This window comes from Clarias gariepinus, chromosome 9 (genome assembly GCF_024256425.1).
Source record: "Clarias gariepinus isolate MV-2021 ecotype Netherlands chromosome 9, CGAR_prim_01v2, whole genome shotgun sequence".
In the NCBI taxonomy this organism is placed as follows: domain Eukaryota; kingdom Metazoa; phylum Chordata; class Actinopteri; order Siluriformes; family Clariidae; genus Clarias; species Clarias gariepinus.
This window is the reverse complement of record NC_071108.1, coordinates 15,215,118-15,226,325: the sequence shown is the minus strand read 5'-3', so window position 1 is coordinate 15,226,325 and position 11,208 is coordinate 15,215,118. Positions and strand designations below refer to the sequence as shown.

Here is an 11,208-nt window from a genome sequence, read left to right as displayed (position 1 = left end):
TCCGGGTTATCCAAATAATGCATTACAGCTTGTGCATTATAATCAATACTAGAGTTTAAAAAAATGAAAAAAAAATTTTTTTTGCCAGGCAGTGTATAATGGCACATGGGTATTTCAAACCTTTATAATGCAAGAAATAATAAACCAATCTTAATGTTTGCTAGAATATTAGCTTTCATAAATGCCATAACTACAGCATACACAAATGGATTTGAGGATTTTTTTTTTATAAATTAAGCCAAACAAAAAAGAAAGTATTTATAACGTTAGATCAAATTTGTTTTGTTCTCTGATATCTAAGCCACATTTATTTTTGCTTGGGCCGGATATTGATCCCCACATATTATACCAGTTCTATCTATAGTCAACACTCCTCATTTGTTCTAATGAAATACAAATAAAACATACTAAGTATTACCCAGTTAGAATCAAGTCTTGCAACTGAAACGTAAATGTTTTTAAAAACATTCCAATAATAAATTGATTAACACGGAGAAGAAGCTCAAACATAAGACATTAAAAAAAAAGATATGAAAAGCTTGCTGCGGACCAGCAGAAGGAAGAAACCAGTGCACAAATTAGTGGACTTAAGTCTCTTTTTGGTCCACAGAGCTAAGCAGATTAAAGGACAGTCAACTTGATGGAATTAATATTATTTACAGCTTTCAACAGTACAAATGCTGAGAGAAAAGGTAAAAATGATTACACAAAATGTGCAGATGTGCCACTTCATAATTTAATCAAAAATTCAATACTAAAAAGATTTTAGTGTTTAACATTATTCTTTAAAAGAACATAATACATTTGCGTGGCAAGATGAGGTCTTTTCTTAGTGAAAAGGAAGACATGATGTGTAGGCTTTCTGGCTAACAGCAACTACAAAAGGCTTTTCTCTGATTACAAATCCTGGTAATATCAAAATTTGCGAGTTTTCACATTACAAACAATAATTTACAAGGCGGTTAGTCCCAGAAATTGGAATCATCAAACAAGGAAACCAATTTGCTACAAAAAAAAAAAGTTTGGCTCAAATTCAACCTTTGTCCAACTGAGAAAAAAAGGATGACAATTACAGCATTTCTCAGTTAATACAAGATAAATGTAATCTGGCACCAAACTTTATATATGAAAAAAAAAAAAAAAAAAAAATGCACTAAATACATCAGACTCACTATCCATAAATTTAAAATTAAGAAAAAAAACACCAGATGAAATTGTAAAACTACTGTAAAATAACACTTATTCACTACAATGTATAAAGAAATTAACTTATCCTCACTTCAGGCCTTATAAGAGAAGGAAATCATCTTTACTATGCTTTAAACAACAATGTTCTTTAAGCTTGTCACTAGTGTTGATGGCTTAAGGAGCGAGGAGACAGACACACTGCATTGTTGCCCTGTTGATCTACAGTTGCAAGTGATGTATTCGGGTTTTAGATGCTGTTTGCTGCTACGATACCCGTATTATCTGGCCCATTGTCTCTTCTGTTGCCTGATTCTGCTCCTGTTGCTCCTACAAACAAGGAAGGAGGGTTATGTAAGCAGTCCGATATATTATCGCACACACAGCTCATAAAAACACTTGATGCTCACGATAAACATGTGAACACAAACCTAAGTAAGAATTGAGTTCAAGTAAGCACACAATTACCCTTCATTTCCTTTTTCCGGAAAATCCTTTCCTGAGATTATATATGGAGTTCAATCAAATAAACATTTCTATAGCTTGTGGTTGATCTATATCAATCTATATGATAAATATTAATAAAACACTTAAAGTATAACAGGAAACAACACAATGAAACAGCGCAAAGGAAAAAAAAGTTTTATATGAGGCCAATAAAGTCTTACGAGCAAACTGTTAAACATTTTACTGTTCTGGGTAATTTATTCAAAAGAATAAAATTGTAACACATGGCAAACAAGAAAACAGGGTGTAAGAATTACAAAACAAGAGACAAAAAACAGGCAGGGAAATGAACACAAAACTAACAGAATAATGCAGTATGTGATGTACACATCAAACACACAGGACAGTCACAGCATCGTGAAATTCTGTGCTATCAAATTCTCTCACTGTGCTCTTAACTGTTTATTTTACAAAAAATACCATAATACCAGATGCTTTAATACAAAACATCCCAGTAAGCATTCTTAATGCAAAAATCTTTTTCACACCCTAAGCAACATAACTGAAATCTAAGTTTTGTTTAAATTTAATGCAAACTGTTCATACATGTTTTTTCCTACATTAACATCATAATAACTATGTAATTTTACACTATATTTAGCTTATATTTAAAAATTTACACAAAAAATGATGTTTTCTAATAAAGTGTACTGTGTGCCCTTGGCTGCTACAGAGCTGACTAGAATCCTACTTTCACCTGTATGTACAAAAACGCAACGCTCTGCCAACATTAGCTCAGCATCTTTGGCTTTTAGTCAAACTGTCCGTTGTTAAAATGCTGATGTAGCACCTGTGAAAGACCTAAAAAAAGCAATGCAGCAAGAAAAAGCAAAAAGGATGAAGGTGGACACAGTATTGCCAATGAGAGAGCAAGGGAAGAGAAGCACTTCGCAGCCAGCGAGAACGGAGTACAGCAGCTAAGCAAGAGGCGCAGTCTGCTCTGGAAGCCAGTGTGAGCTTGTGATTTTAGCAGCTCTATGGAAGTCCTCCTGTTTGACTCCGATGTGTCCCTGTGGTCTCACCTGCATGGCTAGAGCCATTTCTTCTTTCTCTTTGGGTGAAAAGAAGCGGCCGCCATCGCCCCGCTTCCTCTGCATGGCGTGTCTGTGGCGTGACTCATGTAGGTATTTCTGCAAAAAAGAGAAATAATTGGGTTAAATGGGCTTGGGTTGTTATGTGGAGCTGAGAATTTAGGCATTTGTGAACTCCACAGCTATTAAAGCTAGACAGACACTATTATAGCAACTTTATGGCACTAAATGAACTACATCACTTAAGCCCCGTTTACATTGAAGGTCTCAATGCCCAATTCTGATTTGTTGCCTATATCAGATTTTTTTGACCGTCTGTTTACACGTTCTTTTAACTATGACTCATATCCGATTCAAGTGTTTACACTTGCCATACCATCTGAAACATCACGCATACTTAAAGGGAGGTTCTTGCGCTACACACTAGCCACGATAAACGAAGGCGAAATATGCTTGACGCTAGCTCTGCGATATATGCGAAGTTCGCGAAACGTCACCATGGTGAAACGAAGAGGAGGAAAAAAACAACATAATTGCAGCCAGTGCATATGCTTCATTCACCAAATACTAATATCTTAATGTTATTCAGTCTAAATAAGCATTAACACAAGGCGGGAAGGGGGGGGGGGGGGGGGGGGGGGCTTTTCCTCTTCCATGTCACTTGCGATGTTACCATTCCACACACGCTTCCATCGGAGAATAACATTACGTTATTAAACCGTGAAGAAGTCGCAGTTTTAATGACATACAGAACACAATGACTCAGGAAATCCGATCTGTCTGTTTACACAACAATCACATTAGCACATATCTGATTTATATCTAATTTATTTCCACATATGAAGGAGGCCAGAAACCGACCTTGAAATATCGGAATGCGTTTTGTCCTGTTCACATATGTGACAGATATGTGTCACATACTGTATGAGCAAAAAGTCGGAATTTGGTCTCATGTGTGTACAACAGCTTTTGAGGCTGATGCTTTTTTTTTTTACCCTCCTCTCTTTAGGAATCTTGCCCTCGGCCTCCAGTTTCGCTCGGGCTTGTCTTCTTTTCAGGATGCGGTGGTACTGTTTGGCGTTGACGTAGAGTGGCTCCTCCTCCAGCATCTCAGCACCGGGTAAAGGGATTCGTTGGATGGTAGGGACCGATCCTCCTCCACCAGGCACCATCTGAAACACAGACCCGAAACACAGACAAACAGGCCAAAAATGTTAATGTAATGCAAAAAAAAAAATTCTGAATTTTTGTGGAATTTGGGCAAGAACTGATGAGGAAGCACCACCTTGTGGCAACACCACCCACAGATCAGCTGTGTACGTAATTTGTTATGAGTGGCTCGGCACAATTTCCCCACTCATTTTATATTTATATACTTTACATTATTAACGTTAAAATATGAAAAAGCTTCTGTGATATCCATACCAACAGCAAATGAAATATCCCAACCTACCATAAATTCATGGAATCTACCACTAATATTACTAATCTAATTAACAATACACATAACCTTTTAGAGCAAGGGTGAAGGAATTAAATGAAACCATAGTAGTGAGTAATAAAGACATGCATTTTTGCACTTACCATGACCATCCCTCCTGTACTAACAACATTGCCAGACACTGGCAGTGTGACCGTGACAGTGCCTTGCCCGCTGTTGGTGGTAGATGTGTTGGCGCCCCCTGCTGCCTGTACAATCTGAGTGCCAGACAGAGTGCCTGCTGGGATTGTGATCATTCCTAGGAAAATACAGACAGATGTCAATGTTAAAAGTCAATGTATTAATCTGTAATTCAAACTTATTATCTTGGTGCAGCCAAGCAGCATCTAAACTTCAACCAGGGAATAATAATTAGGGCTTCAGTATTTTTATAGATTTATTAGCTACCAGGTATAAACATTCTACTACTCACACATAAGGTCTTGCTCTATTTTATACACACAGTATGTTTGTTTACAATTTCTTAAACCATGATCATTCTTTGAAACAATTAGATCTAAACTGAGCAACACAAGGTTAATCACAGGCTTTATTACCCAGGTACTTTTGCTAACGCAATAAAGATGCAGCATGAAAATTTCCCAAAGAAGTAAAGGCTACAAGAAATAGACAAATAAGATCAGGAATAAATAAAATCTTTGTTCAAATTAATGTTTAAGCCAACAGACTAATTTTATATTTCAGGCCAGATGGGACTTTTTAAGCAGTCTAAGGAATACAATTTAAAGAGCAAACTGCCAAAGGCTTATTAACATTTCAGATCTCACTTAATTTGGTACCTGCTATACAAAGATTGCTTAACAGTCATTAAATGAAATTCAAGTTGCTCTAAAAATTATGTCACACACACACAGAGCGAGTGCGGAAGAAAGAGAGATCATACCCTGTTGAAGCACAGTGCCATCCGCATTCACTGGCTGGTACACTATGGTCTGGCCTTCAGCAGTCTGAGCAACCTGCTGGCCCTGGACTGTAATCTGCTGGCCCTATTAACACACAAGGTTGTTAAACTGTGAAACTGAACTGTATTAAGGAAAAGGGGGGGAAAAAAGCGAGAGATGAGTAAGTATCTGACCTGATTCTGTCCTGCAGTAATGGCAGTCTGGGGCTGTTGAATGATGATCTGTTGGGCTTGACCCTGCTGCCCCTGCAGCTGTAGTGTCTGCCCTCCCTGCAGCTGGATCTGTCCTGGCTGCACCAACTGGATCTAAGCACCAATGAGAACACAACCATGTTAAGAAAACTATAACTCTGTACTGTTATAACAAAAGCATTCTGGCATACAAATACCCAGACTCAAGATAGTCATTATAGTAATTTTAGTACACATATTTCTTATGTGATCTTACCTGCTGCAAACCCTGAGCTCCAGAGACAGGCACCTGCATAATAGTCTGGCCCTGGCCTCCAGACATGGCCTGTACCATGATGGGCTGACCTGAGGAGGTGATCAGCTGACCTCCACTCACCTGCACCATAAGCGGTTGGCCTTGGACCTACACACAGGCACAAGCCGCATAGTTAGTTTGCTGTAGTGCTGCAAATAATGTCAAGAGTAAATGAGACAAGACCTCTGCATGCATTGGACATGTTGGACAAAGACACGTTTAAGTGCATCTCACTTGACAATGAAGCAACACACAGGACTCCAGGAACCATCTTGGGAAGCACTTGTTTATCATACCACATCAACTAAGTTAGTAATCTATGTAAATGTAAAGATGATGGTGATGCACTAGTTTAAAGCAAAAAAAGTGCAAGAGTGGCTAATAAATATTAAATAAAGAACTGCACGGTCATGTTTGGGACAAACATGGGCAACATTAGAACATGCTGAAGATGATGCATTAAGGTTTAATTCAACACAACTTCAACATTATACATAGAAAAGTCTTTAGACGAAAGATGGAATAATTTTAAAAATCGATTTAGCAGATGAAGCATCATGCAACATACTGCAAACACAAAAAAAATGCAAAATGGTGATGGGAAGGGCCTTACTTTTGTCCATTTTCTGGATATACATCTGAACCTAAAATACATCCATGAACTGTCTTTTTCTGCATCTCCCCATCCTCCCCCCCCACCCCCATCCTGAAGCTAGTACGATAAATGTAACATTATACCTCAAACACCCCCAAGACTCTCCACTAATGGAAATTGATTGTTACAAAGCAGCTACACTGGAGACTCCTTCTATAAATGTAAAAGAAAGGAAAAATCACAATTAATTCTTATTTTTCTTCGTTCAACATCATCTCTTAATCGGGTTAGACTTTAAAGCATCCACCAAAGTCGTCGCATCAGCTACTCTTACAGAAATAATACATTGTTTATCCTAATACCGTTATTCTGTTATTTGAACAGGAAAAGTTGCCATTATAAAAATAACAGCATTTATTAGTTGAATAAATTAATCAACCACTTCTGACCAATAGTGCCGCAGCACGACAAAAAAAAAAAAAAAAAAAAAAGATAAAAGGTTTTCAGTATCAGCATTAGAAACACAGCCATGGAAACTGGAGCTTGGTCAAGTACACACAGTGTGGAAGCATGCTGGTCAGCTGCACAGACACACAGACACGAACTGCATGCAACAGGTGAAGATTACAAGCTCAGAGTTCTCACAACTACCTGGAGCGTCTGCACTTGCTGACCGGCTGCTGTAGCGACTGGCGCTTCGGTCTGCAGCTGTACAGCTGTGACTGTACCCTGTGCCTGTGAATAAGCGCATATAACTAGGTCACTCCAGATTTTAGTGTTGCACTGGTGAAAGAGTGAGCTAGGAGATTATAGTCTTGGGTGCAAATGTACAAATAAGTACAAATTAAAGTGCACTCAAACATTACACTATCACTTGGTAGAGTCTCCTTTTGCTCTTAATTATTCATGGCATGGATTCCACAAGATGTTGGAAACATTCTTCTTAAGCCCTATTCGGATGGGACTAGTTAGAATTTTTTTTTCAGACGACGTCTGTCATTTCATGTATGCATTCAGACAAGACTAACATCTCTGTGTTTATTACAGAAGTAGGAGTGTCTGTGTTTTACATATGGGCGTTGCACAAGACATTATTGGTGCGCAAACGTGAATACTGGTGCGCTAGAGATAGTACACGTTGACCAAAACACCACAAAAAAAAAAAAAAAAAAACACGCGTTTTGGAAAAAACATTTACAGCAATCACAGACATTTGCATTCAGACCGGTTTAGATTTATCAGAGGAGCGCCGAATTTGCTCCTACATTAGGTAATTTGTTCTAGAATTTTTACAGAGGTCGTGTGAGAGAAAGACAGACATGGCAGATTCAGACGGAATTCAAATCACAAAGTACGTCTGTGAAACAAATTTCTCTAAAGCCCCCTGTAAAACTAGTCCCGTCTGAATAGGGCTTTAGTTTCTGCTTCATGTTGGCAGGATTGCATCATACAGTTGTTGCAGTTTTTTCAAATGCTGCGATTCTTCATCCCTTGTCTGCTGCTGTTTTTAGATCTGGTGAGTGATACAGTTATTGGAGAACACCAAGCTCATTGTCAGGGTCATAAAACCAGTTTTAGACAGTCTTTGCTTTGTGACATGGCGAATATTGGAAGTAGACTCTAGATTATGGTAAATTGCATCCATGAAAAAATGCATATGATCAGAAACAATACTCAAACAGACTGTGCCATTCAAACTATGACTGACCGGTGTAAACAGGCTCAAACTGTGCCAAGCAAATATTCCCCATACCATTACACCACCTCCACCTGCTAGGTTGGGTTCATGGATTCATGCTGTTTTCTCTAAATTCTGACTCTACTATCTGTGTGGCTCAGCAAAAATCAAGGCACGTCAGACCATGCTACATTTTTCCAGTCTTTATCTATCTAGTTTTGTGATCCTGTGCGCACTGCAGCTTCAGCATTCTGTTCTTGCTTCAAGAAGTGGCATACTTGTGTGCACAGAGTATTTGAGTTATTGTAACTGTTCTATCTGACCACTCCTCCTTGTTGATCTTGCGCATCAAGGCATTTCCATCTGCAGAACTGAATGTTCAAAAGATGTTCTTTTCCTTTATTGCATCATTCTAAGTCAACTCTAGAGACTGTTGTGTGTGAAAGTTCCAGGAGAGCAGCAGTTACACAATAAGAAATTTAGACAAAAATTTCCCCCATTCTCTCGCAGCCGGAGGTCTAGAGAGAGCTGATTGGCCGAGCTCTCTCAGCAGGGTGGGATGAGAGGTACTTAGTGCTCCCACATTAATTATGGCTCTACAGCCAATCAGGGGCATCTGTGAGCTCACGCAAGCGGAAGGAGTGGATAGCGCTGTCCAAGTGCGTTACGATGCCCCCAACAATATGTGAGCGAGCGGAAAAGATGCGCTTAGCTGATAGTCTTCGGCCCCTTCAGAACGAGTGGTAGTAGTAGCCTTAATGTGGGAGCCCCCTAGTGACGGGAAGGAATTGGACACGACTAAATTAGGGAGAAAATCCAAAATAAATAAATAAAAATTTCCCCCATTCTTATAGTTGATCAGAGAATTGCTTGGACCGCTGGAGAAACCGCTGGACTGCATCTATATGACCTTATGCACTGCACCATATATATATATATAAATAACACAAGTGCATAATTGAGTAGCTGTCCTAATAAAGTGCTACATGAATGCAAGCTGCCAAGACTGCACTAATGAATTAGTGCACCCAAGACCATAATCTAGGGAAGCACCGAGGGCTCATACTAACAAACCTGCCAACCTGCCAAACTATTAAGGCGTACCTCCCTAATAAGAAACATTAGGCAAAATAAGTTTTAAAACTATTATTGTGCACTTACAAATGACTTAACTAGTGTTCATCATAATCACTTTCTTGTAATCATTACCATTATATATAAGTGTTTCATATGAGGTTTTTTTTCAGGTATTTTTTATTATTTCTTGTGGTTTCAATTGTTGCCCTTTTCCGCCCTTCCAGTGAAGGCCTAAAATGTTTAAGTGTCTTTAACTATGTCTTATGTTAGCCAAACACACATTGATAGGTTATTTTTCCATTAATAAGCTCAGTTGATTCTCTTGTTTACTTTGACAAAAAGAAACTGAAATTTTGTATGTGTACCGATCTATGTCGTTCAAGTCAAACCCGGACTCGTGAATAAAGACATAAAACTAACTGTTTCAATGTCATCAATCTATAATCATTGAAAGAACGCTGAATGTCTGTGAATAACGTTCCTGGCCAAGGTGGCTTGGAGCCCACTGCAATCTTTTCCATAAATATTCAGTGAGTGGGACGTCTGATCCTGTCTGATGACTTGTCACCAACTTGCAGAAGAGATGCACCTGTGTGTGGGAACTGGACACACAATCAAACACAACTTGCCCACTACATGAACTTGGCTGGGAGTTATTCCAAGTGATTTCCACATGTTTGGGCAATTAAAACGAGTTCCTGGAAGGCCAGTGTTTTTAGTTTGATCATTGCTCTGGTGTACTGAGAAAACTTTCTTTAACTTAATAGTACCCAAACACTATTAAAACACTGGGATAAGTGCATTAGTATAAAAGAGGATTAAGTTTAATTTTTACTCATATACCTGCATTCTATTATTCAATGACAGTAGATGCATGCTGGTCCCAAGCCCAGATAAGATAGAAGGGTTACATCAGGAAGGGCATCTGGCCTGAAACCTGTGCCAAGTAGTTGTGTAGATCGACAGGAGCAGCCGAAAGACTAACAACAACTATATTTTGTTATTCAGCACGATACAAAGTCTTATTTTGACTTGAACACCCCTCACTCATTCAACATTATTTTTAAATTCAGTCCACTGTTTTTATTTTATTAATTTTCTTATTATTATTGTAAAAGCTTGCAACAGTGACTTTGAGACAAATCAACCAAGTGAATACAGGACATAACGCTGTTTTACATTGAAGACTAAAGAGCAGATATAAGTGGTGCATCCCTGCTGTTTGTGTTTGCAAACATTTGTCGTTCCACTCGCTTTACACAGTTCTGTTAACACCAAACCTGGAGCTTTCTTCTCCACACACACAATTTGCTTAAGGTTACCTGCTGCTGGATCTGTCCATTTGCTGCCTGGACCACTATCTGCTCCCCACTGCTTGTGGTGGTGTACTGCTCCATTCTCTCCACCAGTTTCACCAGTCTGAAGGAGAAGGGGCATTTTATTAACTCATTACATAGATATGTCAGACTTCCTGCTATCAATATTTTGTTATGAATATTTTTTTATAACAGTCCCTTGTAGATTAGGGGGAATAAGATGACTCGCTGTCTTTTGTACGAATTTGTTGTAAAGTAAATAAAACACTACAAACCTAACTGGTTGTTTGTTGCATTTAGTACACGTCGTGTGTATAGATAGATAGATAGATATTTTATTAATACCGCAAAGGAATGGTCCGAAATTATTTTTAGGACTACTGAACTCCTAACATTAGCTGGTTAGCGTCTCTGCTAGCTAGCTACAGAAACTATTTTACACGAAGAAGCTAAGTAGCTAGGTGACTCCTTTGTTATGTGTCTCGCGCTCTAACGCTAGCACGGTGTCTAACACATCGTCCTCCATTTTATCCGTGTTCACATCACCGCCGTGTCGTTCGCTATTCCCCCATGTTACCGATTTGATATCTGTATTTACGCCGAGTTAGTAATTTGGTTGGTCAATGACAAACCAATCGGTGTAGTGAGACACCAGTCGTCTCGAGCCGCGCACTCTTTACCGTTTCTCAGCTGTCCGGTTCCCTTCTGATTGGCTCTAGTACAGAGCTCAAACCCCAATCACCACAGCCTGTCGACAAAATGGCGCAAGCGAACGACGATGAAAAGAAACGCTAACGTTTTCCACCCGCATTCCAACAAATCCCACCTTCTGAGTAATGATTGGCTGTTTTCCTACTAGATAGATGTTGCGAGCCAATCCAAGCGCAGAAGGCCTGATACCGTTAGCCAATCAGAGCTCCAATAACTACA

The 11,208-nt window shown here is 39.0% G+C and overlaps 1 protein-coding gene across 8 annotated transcripts; it reads right to left on the bottom strand.

Moving 5' to 3' along the window:
• Window positions 1-714: 714 nt before the first annotated feature.
• On the bottom strand, window positions 715-11,071 carry nfyal (nuclear transcription factor Y, alpha, like). Of its 8 annotated transcripts, XM_053504832.1 has the most exons (10): window positions 10,959-11,070; window positions 10,285-10,381; window positions 6,856-6,942; window positions 5,574-5,720; window positions 5,300-5,431; window positions 5,108-5,210; window positions 4,308-4,462; window positions 3,719-3,895; window positions 2,715-2,822; window positions 715-1,515 (listed from the first exon to the last, which is right to left on the bottom strand). In XM_053504832.1, the coding sequence occupies exons 2-10, from the start codon at window positions 10,357-10,359 to the stop codon at window positions 1,453-1,455; spliced, it is 1,047 nt and encodes a 348-aa protein (XP_053360807.1). In that variant the 5' UTR covers window positions 10,360-10,381; window positions 10,959-11,070; the 3' UTR covers window positions 715-1,452. The 8 variants fall into 8 exon arrangements, with proteins under 8 accessions (XP_053360807.1, XP_053360806.1, XP_053360803.1 ...); XM_053504831.1 differs by lacking the exon at window positions 715-1,515 and having other exon boundaries at window positions 1,528-2,822; window positions 6,859-6,942; window positions 10,959-11,071; XM_053504828.1 differs by lacking the exons at window positions 715-1,515; window positions 10,959-11,070 and adding an exon at window positions 10,554-10,952 and having other exon boundaries at window positions 1,528-2,822.
• Between the last annotated feature and the right edge of the window lie 137 nt (window positions 11,072-11,208).